The 18,031-nt window shown below is 53.3% G+C and overlaps 7 protein-coding genes across 7 annotated transcripts; 6 read left to right on the plus strand and 1 right to left on the minus strand.

Moving 5' to 3' along the window:
• Nucleotides 1-281: 281 nt before the first annotated feature.
• BU26DRAFT_504202 (Zn-dependent exopeptidase) lies at nt 282-2,680 on the plus strand (the record flags this gene model as incomplete). The annotated part of the gene is made up of 5 exons (XM_033826755.1): nt 282-787; nt 839-1,044; nt 1,095-1,611; nt 1,681-2,002; nt 2,069-2,680. 5 exons carry the CDS (start codon nt 282-284, stop codon nt 2,678-2,680), a joined length of 2,163 nt encoding a protein of 720 aa, XP_033684765.1.
• Nucleotides 2,681-3,083: 403 nt separating this feature from the next.
• On the plus strand, nt 3,084-4,764 carry BU26DRAFT_518319 (DmpA/ArgJ-like protein). The gene has a single exon (XM_033828783.1). It carries the CDS (start codon nt 3,374-3,376, stop codon nt 4,598-4,600), a length of 1,227 nt encoding a protein of 408 aa, XP_033684766.1. The 5' UTR covers nt 3,084-3,373; the 3' UTR covers nt 4,601-4,764.
• Nucleotides 4,765-5,454: 690 nt separating this feature from the next.
• BU26DRAFT_289268 (P-loop containing nucleoside triphosphate hydrolase protein) lies at nt 5,455-9,791 on the plus strand. The gene is made up of 7 exons (XM_033821612.1): nt 5,455-5,872; nt 5,931-6,042; nt 6,096-8,079; nt 8,131-8,182; nt 8,229-9,296; nt 9,348-9,463; nt 9,521-9,791. The coding sequence occupies exons 1-7, from the start codon at nt 5,615-5,617 to the stop codon at nt 9,771-9,773; spliced, it is 3,843 nt and encodes a 1,280-aa protein (XP_033684767.1). The 5' UTR covers nt 5,455-5,614; the 3' UTR covers nt 9,774-9,791.
• On the minus strand, nt 9,608-11,230 carry BU26DRAFT_593122 (uncharacterized protein; the record flags this gene model as incomplete). The annotated part of the gene is made up of 3 exons (XM_033834863.1): nt 9,608-10,515; nt 10,564-10,956; nt 11,020-11,230. The coding sequence occupies 3 exons, from the start codon at nt 11,228-11,230 to the stop codon at nt 9,926-9,928; spliced, it is 1,194 nt and encodes a 397-aa protein (XP_033684768.1). The 3' UTR covers nt 9,608-9,925.
• Nucleotides 11,231-11,741: 511 nt separating this feature from the next.
• BU26DRAFT_563659 (uncharacterized protein) lies at nt 11,742-12,474 on the plus strand (the record flags this gene model as incomplete). The annotated part of the gene is made up of 2 exons (XM_033833191.1): nt 11,742-11,820; nt 11,885-12,474. The coding sequence occupies 2 exons, from the start codon at nt 11,742-11,744 to the stop codon at nt 12,472-12,474; spliced, it is 669 nt and encodes a 222-aa protein (XP_033684769.1).
• Nucleotides 12,475-12,849: 375 nt separating this feature from the next.
• Nucleotides 12,850-14,090, plus strand: BU26DRAFT_518321 (uncharacterized protein). The gene has a single exon (XM_033828784.1). It carries the CDS (start codon nt 12,961-12,963, stop codon nt 13,930-13,932), a length of 972 nt encoding a protein of 323 aa, XP_033684770.1. The 5' UTR covers nt 12,850-12,960; the 3' UTR covers nt 13,933-14,090.
• A 605-nt stretch (nt 14,091-14,695) lies between these two features.
• On the plus strand, nt 14,696-15,824 carry BU26DRAFT_593126 (uncharacterized protein; the record flags this gene model as incomplete). The annotated part of the gene is made up of 1 exon (XM_033834864.1): nt 14,696-15,824. The coding sequence occupies one exon, from the start codon at nt 14,696-14,698 to the stop codon at nt 15,422-15,424; it is 729 nt and encodes a 242-aa protein (XP_033684771.1). The 3' UTR covers nt 15,425-15,824.
• Between the last annotated feature and the right edge of the window lie 2,207 nt (nt 15,825-18,031).

Genomic DNA, 18,031 nt, shown 5'->3' on the forward strand with positions numbered 1-18,031 from the left:
AGATACCCCGCTGATGGAATATGCCCGTTCCTGAATACGGCAGCTGTCAAGAATCACGACATGAGGCCTTACCTCGCCGCTTTGCTATCGCACGTTTTGCCGGTGACGCGGCCGGAGAACGATACGCGCCTTGCATTCGGCAACATGTACCTAGACACCGGTTGCACAATAAGAGGATGCAGGTCCGCATGTTCTTGCGGCTGCGCAGATCGCAGCAGTATCTTGGAGACCCGAATTGCTCATACAGGGCTGAGCATAGTTGCTAAGTGCTGGATCTCACGATGCTTCGAATACTCAGCTCGCTCGTCCTCCTAGGTGCCCTTGCATACGCCTGTCAGCGAGACTGGGACGCCCTCCACCGCCGCATGCACCAACACCGCGCACACAATCGCCATGCCAAACGCGCCGAAGTTGAATACCCGCCCACTTTAACGGAAACCGAATCCATACTCGTCAATTCCTTCGACAATAAATCCATATCTGATTGGTCGTACTACTACACGCATGGCGACCACCTGGGCTCGCACAACAAAACCATGGCGGAATGGACGGCGCAGAAATGGAGAGATGCGGGATTTGACGCCTGGCTTGAGGAATTCCCGATCTGGGTCACGTATCCTGAGCATAGTAGCTTAACGCTGTATAGACCGGATGGAACGACACATGAGGCCAACCTTGTGGAAGAAGTGTTGAGCGAGGACGACACGAGTTCATATCCAAACGTGATTCCGGCATTTCACGCAATGAGTGCGAGTGGAAATGTCACGGCGGAATATGTTTATGTGGGGTATGTGCTTCTTAATCTGCAGAAGAAGTACCTCTGCTAAATAACGTATAGGCGAGGAACTAGGGCGGATTTTCAGGTGCTGAAAGATGCTGGAATAGAACTCGAGGGCAAAATCGCGATGGCAAACTACGGCGCCATCTATCGAGGAACGAAAGTCAAGAACGCGCAAGATAACGGCATGGCGGGGTGTATTATTTTCACGGATCCGCTCGATGACGGGGAGGTCACTGAGGAGAATGGATATGATGCTTACCCAGGTCTGTGGCTCTTGTTGCTTCTTATTCCAAAACACTGCTCATGTATGCAGACGGACCCGCAAGGAACCCATCTTCCATTCAACGCGGCAGTGTCCGCTTCTCGTCCCTCTACTCCGGCGACCCAACAACCGTAGGCTGGGCTTCCTCATGGGACTCACCGCGCGGCAACGTCTCTGTGTACAATCCCTCCATCCCCTCCATTCCGCTCAGCATGAAAGACGCATTACCCCTCCTCTCCGCACTCGAAGGTAACGGTGTCTCCGCAAAGGAAGCAAATCGCAGTGGCTGGACGGGCGCCTTTAGCAACATGACTTATGATAGCGGACCAACATCAGGAGCGGTTGTGCACATGAACCATCTAATGAAGGGGTGGATAGCGCCCGTGTGGGATGTTATCGGCGTGATTAATGGAACGAGCCCGGACGAGGTTGTGGTGGTGGGTAATCATCGCGATGCGTGGGTTATTGGGGGAGCGGCGGATCCGAATTCGGGGTCTGCCATTTTGATTGAGCTAGCGGGCGCGTTTGGGAAGTTGCTGCAGAAGGGATGGAAGCCGAAACGGACTATGTATGTCCCCGACACCGCTCTCACTTCTTGTCTCGAAACATAACTCGTTGGCTAATGGGCTACACACAGTGTCCTTGGCTCTTGGGACGCCGAAGAATTTGGACTCCAAGGCTCCACCGAGTGGGTGGAATCGCATCTCCCGTGGCTCACATCGACCGCGGTCGCGTACCTCAACATCGATATCGGGGTTTCTGGGCCGCGCACTGCGTTTTCCGGGTCTGGCGAGATTCAAACATTCGTCATCGAGCAGATGAAGAAGATACTGTTCCCTGAGGGCTGGGGTGACTTCCCGACGCTGTATGATATGTGGTATAATGTTACGGAGGGAGAGGTTAGTCCGCTGGGGAGTGGAAGCGATTATGCGAGTTTTTATCAGAATGGGATTGGCTGTGTGAGTTCCTTCTCCTCTTCCTCATGATCGTTATGCTTGGCGAGCGCTAACAAGCAACGGGGATAGATCGATATCGGTAGCGACGGCGGAGAAACCGATCCTATCTACCACTACCACTCGAATTACGACTCGTACAACTGGATGTCCAAGTTCGGCGACCCTGGTTTCCGTCTGCACGCCGCAATGGGGCAGTTCCTCTCCCTCATCCTGTACCACATCGCCGACGACCCACTCATTCCCTGGGACATGCCACACGCAGCTTCCGTCCTAGAATCCTACCTCTCCGAGCTCAACGACACAGTCGCGGAGTCTGATTTCCCTGACCTAGATCTCACCCCCCTCGCCTCCGCCATCTCAAATTTCACCGCGCAGGCCGAGCACGTCGCACAAGTTGCTGAGCAAGCTCTTGCATTCAACGATACGGTTATGCTGGGCGTAGTGAACTCCAAATACCGCGACTTTTCGCGAGGGTTTGCGTCGGCGGGTGGGCTGCCGGGGAGAGAGACGTTTAGGAATGTGATTAGTGCGCCGGGGATTGATAATGGGTATGGAGCGGATGTGTTTCCTGCGGTGACGGATAGTATTAATGCTGGAAATGAGGGGCCGGCGGGAGAGTGGGTGGAGAAGAGTGCGAGGGCAGTGTTGAGGGCGGCGGAGATTTTGAAGGTGGGGAGTTAGGGAGGGTATGTGAGTGGGTGAGAGTTGAAGTCGCGAGCGATGATGGAGCTGTAGCCAGCGCTGCAAAGTTACTGTCTTCTCCGTTCAGCGACGTACACGAACAACCTTGGAAGAAAATGGTACCAAGATCGCACTTGCTTGGGTCCGGTTTGCGTCTTTTGGGACGCCAACCCAAATCGGACCGGGCTAAACTAGAAGTCCTAATGTCTCACCTAACGATGACTCTTATTTCAACTTCACTGCATGGAGCGCGTCAGCTTTCAGACTCATCGAACGGTTGCATACATTAAAATGCTATGACTCTTTGCGCCCTATCTCGCCTGGAAGGCACCTTCTTCTTCGGGCGCTCTTGAAGCGAGCCTGCCCCACTACGATGCCTGAGGCGCGTCAGACGACATGAGACGGAACATTCACCGCGCGAAAGCCAACAACTTTGCAATCAAGTACAGCTCGATGACTCTTCGCATGCAACGTTGATCTCATGCAAATGGGATCTGGGCGTTGTAATACTCTTCTGCTTTTAAGGAACCCTGCTTGGAATGATAACCTGACAAATCAGAAGCTTGATGCTCGTCACCGCCGGGCTAGTGGACTTTTACTTCAAACCGAAGTATAAGAAACACAAGACGACACCTCCTCAAGCCTCAGAGCAGAGCACCATAGCACTTCGTCTTCCACCCCACACCTCCAAACATGTCTCAGCCCGCCAATGCCCCTACCACTCCCCGCCAACGCCTCCGGGACCTCCTCCCCACGGTGTATCTAGGCCGCTGGAAGACCGGAGCCAAGAACGGCCTGACAGACATACCCGGAGTTCTCGTCTCTACCCAGTCAATCCACGACTCTCCGAAGTATCCCAACGCTCCCGCGAACTCCATTAACACCGGCGTCACCACGATTCTCCCTCGCAAGGACTGGTTTCACAAGGCATGCTTTGCGGGCATTTTCCGCTTCAATGGGTCCGGCGAGATGACGGGCAGCCACTGGATTGAAGAGACGGGCCTCCTCCATTCGCCTATCGTGATCACGGGAAGCTTCGGCGTTGGTAACGCGTACAATGGGATCTATGAATATGCCATTCGCGAGTATTCGGATGACAAAGGGGGAGTGGACTGGTTCTTAACTCCAGTCGTGGCCGAGACATTTGACGGCTTTCTGCACGATGTCGCCAAGTTCGCCGTCACGGCCGAGCATGTCATCAAAGGGATCGACGAAGCTAGCAGCGAGCCAGTGAAGGAAGGTAACACGGGCGGAGGTACGGGCATGCTGTGCCACTGGTTCAAGGGCGGTACTGGAACGAGCAGCCGCGTGGTCCCTGCCGAAAACGGCAAGTCCTATACGGTCGCCGCCCTTGTGCAAACCAACTACGGCGCCATGAGGGACTTCAGAATCGCTGGTGCACCGATTGGCCGTATGATCTCTGAAGAGAAGGAGCGCGAGGCGCAGCTGAAGCCAAACGACCCGGGGCCCCAAAAGCAGCAAGAAGTCCTCTTCAAAGTAGCGGAAGCCAAGGAGAAGAAGGACGGCAGCATCATCATCATCCTAGGGACGGACGCCCCGCTGCACCCAACGCAGCTGCAGCGCCTGGCGAAACGCGCAACGGTCGGTCTCTCCCGCGTCGGCGGATGGGGCGCGAACCCTTCAGGAGACATCTTCCTGGCGTTTTCGACGGCGAATGAGCTGGATGTCCAGACAGTGACTGCTGCGAACAAGAAGGTGGATCCATGGGTACCTAGGGAAGTTGGAATCGATATGATAGATGACCAGACTATCAACGCACTGTTTGAGGCGAGTGCGGATGCGGTCGAGGAGTCGATCTATAATGCGCTTTGTATGGCGGAGACGATAAAGGGATTCAGTGCTACGATTGAGGCGCTGGACTTGGATAAGGTCAAAGAGCTGATGGGAAAGTACCTATAGACCCCGCCAGGCAGCTGTACCCTGAACTCTCCACATCAGGCTGCCTTCCTTCTCTTTTAGACGCATTCCTTCGGCGCACCCTCTTCGTCATTCTGTACGAAGTCCTGACGCACTGTACGCGCAATGCCTACTCGGGGTTCGTTGGAATGGAGAACGATCGTACTCAATACCGCCTTCCGAGCGCCCTTCCAGCTCTTGTGCAGCGTGAAAACGGGCTGAAAGCTGACTCACTGGGTGCGGGTTGATTAGGGAGGTGACCGAGTTAAACCGCTCACGTGATTCACGTCGGCCACAATCCGATCCGATTCTCCGACCCTCCGAGATGAGCCCTGCTCTTTCCGCTTTCATTGATTGGCCGGAATACCCCCGTATTCAGACGTCGCTTTCGTATGCATCGTATTTTCATCCTCCACAACTCTGGCCCAAGACTAATGTGCAGGTGCCTAATCGATCGCTGTGCGGAGGGTGTGTTGCGCCTCCGCCTCCTGGACAAATGCAAAGAAAGTACACGTACGCTTCTACCTTAAATCAAGCCCTTCTACTCGGTGTCGACGTCGATTCTTCGCTTTTCAGTGTACGAAGTCGGGTGATTTCACCTGATCCGCCGTCCTTTCTCCTTCTCGTTGACTCCGCAGCTCAGCCGCCCGTGACCCAAAACCCAGGTCCTTCGATATTCGTCCGCATACCGCCTTGATATTAGGAGACTGCTCGACGCTGCGTTTGGTGTCGTACACGTGCAGGATCCCACGCTTCGCAGTTAATCGCTCGATTAAGGATAAAGGCGAGGCCAAGCATTTCCCACTCGCCTTATTTGCTCCCTTCGGCTTAGCTCCAAAACATCTCGTCTTCTCGAACAGGCTTCTGCTCCTTCGGTCGTTTGCGCCGGGAAGGACAAAAACATTTCTTGGTCTTGTTTGCAACGTCGCCCTGTCCTGCGACAAAGGATAACTCTCGAGCGTGATCATTCGCGACTTCGGATGATGCCTGGAGCCTAACAGGACGTCCTTGCCCACCATGACGGCTCACGAGGCGGAGGGTGTCACGGTCACGATGCCGCCGTCCGAGAAGCAAGCAGGCTCTGATGAGGACATAGGCTCGTCGGCGGGCCTCACGGAAGATGAGAAGAAGATTATCGACCGACAGCTTCAAGCGCCGAACGCTAAGGTCGGGTACTTCTCGCTATTTCGGTATGCTAATAAGAAAGAGGCATTCATCATGTTCGTGGCGACGGTTGCGTCGATAGCTGCTGGAGCTATTCTACCTTTGATGACTGTAAGTCCTGTGTTTAACAATATGGACTAGTGGACTTTGCGCTGATTGTCGATGCCAGCTTGTATATGGTAACTTCGCTGGGAGCTTCACGAGCTTTTCCGTGGACGCCATTGCCGCCCAGCACTTCCAGAACCAGATTAATACGTTCACGTTGTATTTCGTATACCTTGGTATATGGCCCCCTTGAATTCCGTCGACTAACCTTGACTGATTTGCATTATAGGCATTGGATCGTTGGTCACGGTTTATATCAGCATTGTCGGCTTCTCGTATACCGGAGAAAGAATTACGCAGCAGATCAGAGAGCTTTATTTGCGTGCCATCTTTCGACAGAACATTGCGTTCTTCGACTTCCTTGGATCTGGAGAGATCACGACACGAATCAGCTCCGACATGAACCTAGTTCAAGATGGCATAGGCCAAAAGATCGGCCTCTTTATCTCAGGAACCTCTATGTTCGTTTCCGCAATCATCGTTGGCTTCGTCCGCTCGTGGAAACTCACCCTTATCATGCTCTCAGCTACCGTTGCTCTCGTGCTGATGATGGCCATCAACGGCAAGAACATGCAAGTCAATCAGACCAAAGCCGTCGACGGATACGCTACCGCCGCAACGCTCGCAGAAGAAGTCATTTCCTCCTCGCGCAACGTCACCGCCTACGGAACCCAAAAGCGGCTGGAGCACAAGTACAAGGCCTTCCTTACGAAAGCCTCAGCGTGGGACTACAGGTCGAAGTTTTGGCTAGCTTCGATGATCGCGGGCATGATGGGCGTGATTAATGCGCAGTATGCGCTCGCATTTTGGCAGGGCGACCGCTTTCTTAAATCGGGCGAGCTTGGAGTCGCTAATATTCTGACTGTCGTCATGGCGGCTATGGTGGCTGGGATATCGATCGGGCATAATCTTCCGCATATGCAAGCCTTTGGGGCGGCTGTCGCAGCTGCTACGAAGGTCTTCAACACCATCGAACGCGACTCTCCAATCGATCCCGAAACCGACGAGGGCGAGAAGCCTAACGAATTCATTGGGAACATCGAGTTCAAGGATGTCAAGCACATCTACCCTTCGCGGCCTGATACCACCGTCCTTGAGGGCTTCAGCTTGAAGATTGAGGCAGGCAAGATGGTGGCGTTGGTTGGCGCTTCGGGATCTGGAAAGTCAACTATCTTCGGCCTCCTGGAGCGTTTCTATCTTCCTATGAGCGGCCAGGTCTTCCTCGATGGGCACGATATTAATAAACTTAACCTCAAGTGGCTTCGTCGGCACATGGCTATTGTCAGCCAGGAGCCTATACTCTTCAGTACTACGATCTATGAGGGCATTGCCCATGGGTTGGTCGGTACTGAATACGAACACGCTAAGGACGAGGTCAAGATGGAGCTCATTGAGAATGCTGCCAAAATTGCCAACGCTTACGACTTCATCATGGAATTGCAGGACAAATTCCAGACGAGGGTCGGGGAGCGAGGCAACCTGCTCTCAGGTGGTCAGAAGCAGCGAATTGCCATTGCCCGTGCTGTAGTATCCGACCCCAAAATTCTTCTCCTCGATGAAGCCACCGCGGCGCTTGACACCAAGTCTGAACGGGTAGTGCAGGAAGCACTCGACCGCGCATCCAAAGGCCGAACCACGATAGCCATTGCGCACCGACTCTCAACGATCAAGAACGCGGACAATATTGTGGTAATGGCAAAGGGCAGGATAGTCGAACAGGGAACGCATGATGAGCTCATCAGAGCTGATGGCGTATATCAAAGCCTTGTCCAAGCTCAGGAGCTCAGCTCAAAGATCATGCCTGGTAACCGGATGTCGGAAATTTCCATGGGCGAGAAAGAAGGCGAGACCGCCGTTGACGCTGAGAAACTCAGCCTTGTTCGAACCGCGACTACGAAACCCGCCTCCGTTCACGCCAAGAAGGACGACAAGAAGAAGGACTACAGCAACTGGGAGCTGATAAAGTTCAGCTGGGAGATGAACAGCGGAGAGCATGGCCTCTTGTGGCTTGGCTTCCTACTGTGCTTCCTCCTTGGTGCAGGACCAGCTATTCAAGCTATCTTTCTCGGTAACTCGATCAACGCATTTTTCTCCCCGGAGACGAACACGGGCGGACATGGGATGAGCTTCTGGTGCTGGATGTTCTTGATGCTCGCCATTATGACTTGGTTGTTCCATATCCTCCACGGGCCTACCTTGTCGAAGGCATCCGCGTAAGTAATCTACTCTCCTTTTTTAGTTGACCGGATATCTGACTTGAACAGCATGCTCATCGCACGCATCCGAGAGCGGGCGTTCAGCGCTATCCTCCGCCAAGTAAGCTCCCTCTCTACGCTTTCCTGACAGCTTCTGATTCTATCAGGATATCGAATTCTTCGACAGCGACACCGTAACTTCCGGCGCCCTTGCAAGCTTCCTCTCCTCCGAAGCAAATCGTCTTGCCGGCCTGAGCGGATCCACCCTTGGCACGATCCTCACCTCATTCTCGACAGTGATAGTCTCCATTATTGTCGGCTGCTGTTTTGGATGGAAACTTGCGCTCGTTTGCACCGCGACTATCCCGCTTATGCTCGCATGCGGATATTTTCGCTTCGCTGCGCTTGTGCGCATGGAAAAGCGTACGAAGGAGAGCACGGATGCGGCGAGCTTTGCCTGTGAGGCTGCGAGTTCGATACGGACTGTGGCGAGCTTGTCGCTGGAGAGCCATCTGCTGGAGCAGTACCACGAAAAGCTTGGGCTGCAGGCGATCGGTAACTTGAAGTTCATGAACGTCTCAGCCATCTTGTACGCCTTGTCGCAGGGCCTCGCGTTGTTCATCTTCGCCTTGGTGTTCTGGTACGGCGGGCGTCTCATGCTGCGTATGGAATACACTGTCCTGCAGTTCTTCATCGTCTACGCCGCCATCATTAACGGCGCGCAATCGGCCGGCGCGGTATTCTCCTTCGCACCCGACATGGGCCATGCGAGGGAAGCTGCGGTCCTTCTTAAGTCGTTCCTCAACCGCATCCCCAAGATCGATCATTGGTCCACGGAGGGGAAGAAGATCGATCGGCTGGTTGGACGCGTCGAGCTCCAGGGCGTGCGATTCAACTACCCGGGGCGACCCGATCAACGTGTCCTGCGCGGTGTGAATTTCACCGCCGAACCGGGGCAGTTCGTTGCGCTGGTGGGTGCTAGTGGTAGCGGGAAATCGACCGTCATGGCGCTGTTGGAACGCTTCTACGATCCGACCGCCGGCGCCGTCCTTGTCGACGACGTTGAGCTAAGGGATTATAATATTCAAGACTATCGGGCGCAGTTGGCAATCGTCAGCCAGGAAACCACACTATACACCGGTACGATAAGGGAGAATATCCTGGCGGATAAGGACGATGTGAGCGATGAGGCGGTTGTGCAGGCATCTAAGGACGCGAATATCTACGAGTTCATTGTGAGTATCGCGAGGCTTTGGATGACGGATCGGATAGCTGATGGAGACTAGATGTCATTATCAGAAGGCTTTAACACGCTCGTCGGAGCAAAAGGCGCACTGTTGTCAGGTGGTCAGCGGCAACGAATAGCCATCGCCCGAGCACTGCTCCGCGATCCAAAGATCCTGTACGTATCCCCTCCCTACAGCCTCTTCTCTTCGTGCGACTGATCCACGCTTCACAGTCTCCTCGATGAAGCCACCTCCGCTCTCGACAGCACCTCAGAGCGCGTCGTCCAAGCGGCGCTCGACTTGGCCTCAAAAGGCCGCACTACCATCGCCATCGCACATCGCCTGAGTACGATACAGCATGCTGATGTTATATATGTTTTCGATCAGGGGAAGATTGTGGAGAGGGGCACGCATGAGGAGTTGATGGGAAGGAGAGGGGTTTATTGGGAACTGGCAAGGTTGCAGGATATGGGCGCGCCTCAATAATACCGAGCGTCAGCGTCATGACCTGAGCATACTATCCTAAGCCAATGTATTGCCGAATAATGTGGCGAAGGTTACTAGTTTGAACAGTAGGCACCAAGTCAAAGTTTGTCGTACTGGACTGTGCCATTCTTCTAAGTACTCTTTCTTGATAGCTATGCTATGACCACGCACTTCAAGCTGGTGACAACCTCTGCACAGGCGTTTGCCTTCTCTTTGTAGTTGCTCCAGGCCCAATCCGTTATCTTGACCTGCTCAACAGGGTAGGATTTCACCACCATTTCATAACTGAAAACAATTTTGCATGAGTAGCAGCTGTCTCGCGGGGTTAGAAGGCTGTCATATGCCTGGCCCCACTCGTTGCTGCGACCGAGCGGACGTTCCTTGATGTCGCCGAGGATCTTTTGTCGAATCTCGCGGAGGGGTGGCTTTTGCTGCTTCTTCTTCTTGCTCTTGTGGAACGCCTCGATTTGGGCCTGCTCCTTCTCGTGGTATTCGCTTAGGACATCTGATATGCGTGTTGTGTAGTTTTGACCAATTCGGTGGTCACGTATGTCTTTCAAGATCCTCCGAGCCTCCGGGAACTTCATCATATCGTCGAGACTCGCCCCTACGTTCCAGACACCATTATGACCGCACACAAAAAATGTGCGTGGAACTGACGTTGATGGTGCGCCTTTGTCCTTGGCGACGGAGGGATCAAGACCGAAGGTAAAATCAAGATCGATCTCTTTCTCTAAGGTTTCTTCAAGAGTCAGCAGGGGTATAGAGCGCGTTTTAATGATAGACTTACCCAAACACGCTTTTCCTTGCTCACGGGGTTTTCGAAGCTGCTTCTGCAGCTCGAGACTCAGAATTATTTCTTTCGCAGAAGCCGAAGGTATGCCTTCCAATCTGTAGTCCATGTTGATCGCCTTCATATTCCAGCCCCGAAACAGGTAGTATAGTCGGAGCTCGTTTATAGCTTCTACAAGCTTTTCAACTCTACGCTCGGCCGTCTCGATCATCTCTGCGATAGTCGGCATCAAGGGTTCGCCGTCGTCGTTTACTGAAGCTCCCGGCGCGAAAGTCTTTTCGAAGCGTACGTGCAGGATTGCTGTGAGCTCCTTTTTCAGGACTTTCAGAGGCTTCACCACGAGCTCTTCGGCGAACCAAGTAGCGGAGAGGTAGAAATCCTGAACAAGGGCTACGAAATGCTTAGCTCTTTGGAAGCTCTCCACAAGTATCTTGGTAGTTTTCAGTTACTTACAGTTGGTGCTCATTTGTGCGTAGTCGTTCCTTATGAACTGATGTACCATTGAGTCGTTAACTCGTGCGACAGTTTCAATTGTCGGGATTGTCCAAGCCCAATCTTTCATCATCTGGTCGACATTGCATTGTCGGACTGTGATAGTGACGACTGGCGCTGGAACATGTTCGCGTAGTGATGTGGGCTCAGCAAGGGGGCTTGGATTCGCCATGGTATCTTAATACTGCCTCGTGCTGCAGTGTGCTGGTGATGGGTTGAGTCTAGGTTTTAAAGTAGGAAAGCAGAAGGAAACCGAAAACTGAAGGCTGCCTATTTAGCAGACTCATCGTTCTCTATTACCTGCACCTACCCATTATTGTCGTTATCAAGGTCAATAGGTGAGAGAATTCGCCATGTTTCCCGCGGGATAGGAGTGGCATAATAGGAAGAGGTCAGCGGAATTCCTTCACCGTAGTAAATGTGCTTAACATAAAGTTCTCGCTACTCACTTATGGGTTATTGCATTTCTCTGGATGAGTGAGGTGTACCTTTTGTAGTTTCACTCACATGCAAGACTTTCCTAAACAGTAAAGGCAGCCAGTGACTTAGGGTGTTAGCGAGCAATATATCAACGCCACATGCTCCGAGCTTCCCCGCCCCTCTCACCTGTAGCTTCTCTACCCAATCTTCGGATGTAATTGCGTCCAACAGACTCTGCGTGTGGCGACGGATTCACTCCCAAAATGGCCGCTACTATGCCTAATCAAGTCGATGTCGCAATACGCCATATATCCCAGTGCAACTTCCTCGACCTTCCCGGAGGTAAGTCGACATCTGCTCCCACCGCCATTCCGCATCGCGTAAAGCTAACCGAATTCCCCAACAGAGCTCCGAAATCGCTTCTACAGCTTCATCGAGGAGGATGACTCAACATCCATATATCTCACCGAACGTGGAGGGCGGCGCCTCTTGCCCTGGTTCTGGATTCTTCAACGGCGCCAGTTCTTAGGCCTCACGCAGACATGCCGTCACCTCCGCCGCGAGTTCCTTCCCTTGTATATGGCGCGGACACAGATCTGGAGCAACATCACCGAGCTGCAGGCGTACATGAGGACATTCTTTGGCGGCTCCGCGGAAGTAGTGGGAAACTTCGGCATCGACGTGCGTGGTAAAACGAATAACCCGGCCGTAGACATCACCAGCTTGATCCAACGCTGCCATACGGCGCCCAATCTCCGCGTGACGCTTCGGAGTAGCAATTTCAACGAGAAGGCGTTTAGCACACTCGTCGACGTCAGGGGAAAGACGAAATGGGGGGATTACTTCAGTACTGTGGTGGAGAAAGTAGCCGTCTGGCCAGAGAGACCGGCGGAGGGGTTTCCGGCTCATGTCGTGGTCTCCGTTAAGCCAGAGCACGGCGAGAGCTGGATGCTGCAAGGTGCATATGATATTGGCGCCCCGGCCAGTGTTCGCTGAGCTAAGCGTGCGGGACTTGAGGAGGATGGGTATTACCTCGACGCGAGGATTTGGCGCGAGTCAAAGATTGGGGAGACCTGAGTCTTAGGATGATGTTATTTCGATGGCTCCAATTGGAGGAGTAGCGATTTCGAGAACTAGAACGCTGATAGGCTTCGGTACATGGAGCGCGCAAATCGTTCGGAGGCTTGCTTGCGTGACCTTTATAGAGATTCACAAGTCATATCCTTTTTGAACACATGACAGTATTCTGGTGTTGGGACGTTAATAATCGATCCAGAGAGAGAAGGCCGTTGCCAAGACTTTAGCGTCCACCACCCCCACTGCGAGGCTCCAGCTCGAAGACCGTGCGAACCTGACTCACCTTCCTCGTCCCTCCTCCAACCTACACTCCTACACCCTTGCAGAGATCCGCTCTCCAACCTATACTCCTACACCCTTGCAGAGATCCGCCACTTCACGGCAGCGACTCCAAAACTCGGCAAGATGGCTACTGGGCAGGGAGACGTTGAGAAATTTGAGATAGTTGACAAGGAGCGGAAAAGACTCCTGGCGAAGGGAATGCACCACATTCAGGTTACGGACGAGATCGAGGCCAAGTTCTCCTCAGAGACTGAGTACAAGAAGTACCTCAAGTGGGTCATCGATAGGGCGATCCGAAAGCCTCTGCCCCGGCCTCTCGCCGTACGAATCCCCCCGGCAAAGGAGATTATCGCCATATTCCGCAGGGCCGACGTGCGTAACGGCAACGATATTTGCCGAATCATCGGTACTCTCAACCTTCCCGGTATGCCCTACATTGGGCTAGGCACAATGAACAACGTCGGTTATCGCCTTTACACCGACCCGGAGCTTCTCGCGCCTACTCGCGATCGACTACACGACGAGCCTCGACGACTCATGGAGGAATCGGTGATGGGTGTCAATCTGAACGTGATCCCCCCGATTGGAAAACGTGCAACTCAAGAGCCTGTCCTGAGTGACGATTCGGAAGCACTCAAGGATAAGAACGGGTTCGTGTTTTGTCAGCTGGGGAGCTTGCAGTACTACGATGGAGACACCAGAAGCGCAAGTGAGCATCTACTTCGAAAAGGTCGTTGGGTCCACACGGGATACGCGGTGGTAGCCAAAATCGACGGTTCGACTGGGAAGCTTGGAGAGATCTACATCATGTTCAATTTTCGACCTGTGGACGATGACGGTGAGAGAGCAGAATATTGGCCCGGCGGTATTGAATATGGAGAGCTCCCGGAAGTCGATTTCCGTTTCACCATGGCCAAAATCGCCGACGATATCCAAGAGTTGCAGCACGGCAAAGACTTCACCCTTCACCTAGGCACGGTCCGGTACGGCAACTTCGAGTTAGTGCCTGCTGTCAAAACCCGTAACCTTCGTCACATTGTTCGGCAATACGTTAGCTCAAGGCAACATGGCCAGCAAGGGAGCTCAAGAGGTTGAAAAAGAGTTCTTAACATTACCCCTAGGATAGCTAGAAACTCCAGGGCGGTCGACATGAGCTTGTCATACAGTTTACTTCTTCGGATGTAGCCTTAACTTATACCCTCATTATATGCGAACTGATATATCTGCGTGTCCTAATTAGCATGACTTTTCCGCAGTGAGGGTAGTAGTAAAATGCTACGCTATGTTCATGAATCCTTGAAACTGCTTTCATTTTCATACCCCCTCCCCCTCCCAATGCACCTAATCCTCTTTATGGTAAGTCTACTATCGTGCGGTCATGCCGGTAGTATGAACACAGCTGATCAATCGGCAGTGACTCGGCGTCAACGCGTTACGCCGAACGACCCCGTCGGACGACCCGATGCGGCTTAACTTTCCGAGCGCACTCCCGTGTCCATTGGAATGGACGTTTGGGCCATGCTAAAGGTGTTGAAGGCAGTTAGGTCCCGCAATACCTTCCCCAAAGGACTGACCGACCTGACATCAGTGAATAGAAGAGTAATAACTCAACATATGTCGCGCCTTTCACCTGCACCTGCACCTACCCGTTTCTTATTCTCACCTCTCCCACCCCGGGTCCACTCCGCCCGCAACACCGACTCCAACCGCGTCAGCCTTGTTTTACATCTCCACTGTTCTTTCCGGGGAGCATTCCAGCTCGAAAACACTTCACCGCGAAGAAAACAGCCGTGGACTCCGCCGAGACGGCACCGCACAAGAGCTTTCGCTTTCTTGACCTTCTGGGAGGTGCGTAATGATGGTTACGGGGGCTTGCGACGGGACTTTGCTGACCACGTTCTGTATAGAAATTCGAAACCGGATCTACGAGCTTGCGACAGACAAACATGTAGCCCTTCTCCCACCAGGGTCCACTGCATTTGACTCGCTACCCGCCCGCAGCCGTACAAAGAGGCAATTCTTCAACTTGACGCACGTCTCACGACAAGATCGCGCAGAGGCCCGGCCAATCTACATGAGGCAAACTAATGTTTGGGTATACCACGTGGATCTCTACAAGTACCTTGTCACATTCGTCTTTCCGGGCATGGAGCGACAGGACGCCGTCGGCGACGTCGGAATTGTTCCAGGCTGCTATAGTGTGGAGGGGAGTCTCCGGGGGCCGCAACCCTTCGATCTTCTCCCCTCCTTCCGCCATTGCGATATTGCCCCAGGGCTTAAGGTCTCTTATCCCTCTACGTACCCTATTGCCGAGGATTACTTGAGCACAATCGCCGAAGTGAGGAAGAATGAGCTTTGGAGGGAATATGTCCACTCGGCAGTGGCCCGTCTACGAGTGATTAGAGATATGGGAGTGGGTGTGCTTGTCGTGATCAAGCCTGGGTTTGCAGAGGAATGGATGAGCCGCCACTCTGATACCCGGGCTGGCTTCTTTAAGGAGCGGGAAGCCTGGATGAAGCGTGTCGGGCTCTCCCTTCCTCGGATGTGGTGGTGTAAGGTCAGGATCGACGGGGAGAGTGGCTATTAAGGATTGAATCATTCCGACGCCACCAGGAGGAATGACTCTTTGCAAGGTACTGAAGGCAAATAATCCGGTCGACGGCTTGTGCCTTGAAGGCCTTCAGAGGACTAATCCGTATAGGTTTTTAGGGGCATCGTTGTGGCCCTGCTGAGGAACGAAAAGAGATGACCGCCATTATGGAAAAGGCCTCTTCCGACTCGCCTATGCCGGAGATGAGTGATGTCGTTGGGGAGCAGATACCTCAAAGGGTTGTAATGTCGAAGCAGCTGTGCCTTCTTTCTCAACCAAGCGTAAGGAGGAGTCTTGACATGCGGTTCCCAACCTGAAACTCATATCCGTTTTTACCCGTTCAACCTCTTTCAGCTCGCACAACTCTCCTTGCCGAGAGCTCGGCGGGTAACCTTGGGAAGTTAGGAGTATCCGCCATTGTGTATCCGCAGGCCTGTATCAATATCGTGCAGTGCATATGAGCACTATGAAAGTTCTTGAGCATTCCCAATGGCCCCGCGACGGGGATTAAGTGCATGGAGTGAGGATGAGTAGACAGGTGGTTAGCCAGCCGTCCGAAACATAACCGAGGAGCTGCAGGCTGGCAAATACGAGCCGCAACTGCTCGACAGAGACATTCCCACCAGGCTGCTATTTATCGAATTGCGTTTCCCGGTGCGCTCGAGATGATGAGAGTCTGCTGGTTTATCAACCGGTTAGCGAGATTCAAGGTTGAGGGAACAAGTAGAGGCACGTGATTTCGCTTGCCGTTCCCACCCGTGCGTCTTCCGCACAGACAGTCAAATCTTCTCCGTTCATGCGTCGAAGCACGCCTGACTCAACACCACCATCTCGCCATCCTAAGATGATTCGGTCCGGTATCGCTTCGCCTTGTGTGGAGGGGCACAGAATCCGGCTGTCATCCGCTTCGCCTGTGTCGATGCGGAGCTCAAAGTCCAGACAAGATTTGACTGTTGCGATCCGCACACCACGACCGCACCGTCGACCCCCAAGGACATGTCGATCCAGTGCCGCGGATGGAGCCGGCGTCAAACGTGGCTGGACCGGCAGTTGCTACATTTCCCGGAGTTTAGGCGATTGTCGCATTTTCCCATGGCCAGTCATCGTCGCTTCAGCATGGGATTTTGAATCGTTTCGAACAATTTTGGATCCAGCGCGCTCCGCGGATTGATACCTTTGTAGCAACTCTACCAAGGTATCGTGACGGTGACGGACCTGCATACCGGTTCGCATTCAACCGGAATTTGTCGCAGGGCGTTCAACTGCAGATCTTTGTTCTCGCCACCGCAAGGGTTGTTCGACAGTTTGAAAAAGGAGAAACCGGCAATTCTACACTGGCCATATTTTCCTGGCTCCTTACATGAGTCGCACTGCATCTTAGGGCTTACCTACAGCGCGCAACCTCAATCCGCTTTCAACCGGCATCCATGAATTTAGGCCCGGCGTTCAGGGTACAACGGCACGTGTTGGATATAGAGAGCAGGTCCCAGAAGTTCCCCAACACGCTTTGCCTTGGTGGTCTAAGGCTGAGGAACGCGAATGTTTCAACGCCGGCCCCTGCAGTAGTAGGTTAAGAGCCGGGAGCCGATATGACGATCGTCTGAACTAGTTTTCCAACAACTGGCGGCCTTATCTAGGTAGAACGCGGGTTTGCAAAACCGTCATTCGATACTGGTAAGGTCGGATTCGGGGTATCAGTAGTAGCTGTGCCGCACGTCCCGCAATAACGGTTCAGTGCAGCGCATATGGAAGTCCCGCCGGAATGATGACAGGACATCGGTAAGCTGCGGGGCAATTGGGCAATATCTCCGAGGGATCAGCTTTTATCCAAACTGCTTCGAGGTCGCCTAAATGCCTCGAAAGACTTTTTGGTCTCCCCCGTCAAGATCTGCGTCCCAATCACAAAGCATCAGCGTTCGAGCCTGGATGCAGGAATCTACGAAGGGCGATCAGTTAAAATCTCCTAAGGTTTGGAGAGCGGCCAAACCCTCGCAACATCGGTCCGAAACATCTCCAATGATCGGGGTCTTAGAAGTAGCTAACAGCCGTCTTCGCCACAGTCGCTCACAGTTAGCTCGCAGTTAGTGCGAAACGCTCTACGGAGGACAGTACCTTTTGGTCGTCCAATTTGCTGATGGAGCATCCTAGACAGAAATCCACTTTTACCGTGTGTCTCATTGGCTCACATACTTGAATCCAGGTACCAGACGAGGGTTCCTAGAAAGTGGATACCCAATCCTTGCGTCTAGCCTCCCGTCTCACGCGAGGGCTTCCCTCGCGTGCGGCGTGCCTGGAGGAACAAAAGGCTTCGCGTTCTAGATAAGCTTATGTCTGCGACCACTATCGCGTAGTCCTTAGGATGCGCCTCCGGACCTTCTGGCGGCTTTGACTGCGCAACCCCACGCTCTTTGGCTACGGCATCCGTCCTCACGATTCTTCCGATCTATCACGCCCCCGCACTTCTTCTCGATTCTATTCCTGACGCTCATTAAGAGATGGTGATATCTGGACGCGAGATCTGAACCCTGCGGTCGCATCTACAGTTTGCCCAAACAGCACTTGGCGTGCTCCAACCTTTGTGACTGCTACCAGACCATTGACATC

Source organism: Trematosphaeria pertusa (genome assembly GCF_010094035.1).
Source record: "Trematosphaeria pertusa strain CBS 122368 unplaced genomic scaffold BU26scaffold_6, whole genome shotgun sequence".
In the NCBI taxonomy this organism is placed as follows: Eukaryota; Fungi; Ascomycota; class Dothideomycetes; order Pleosporales; family Trematosphaeriaceae; genus Trematosphaeria; species Trematosphaeria pertusa.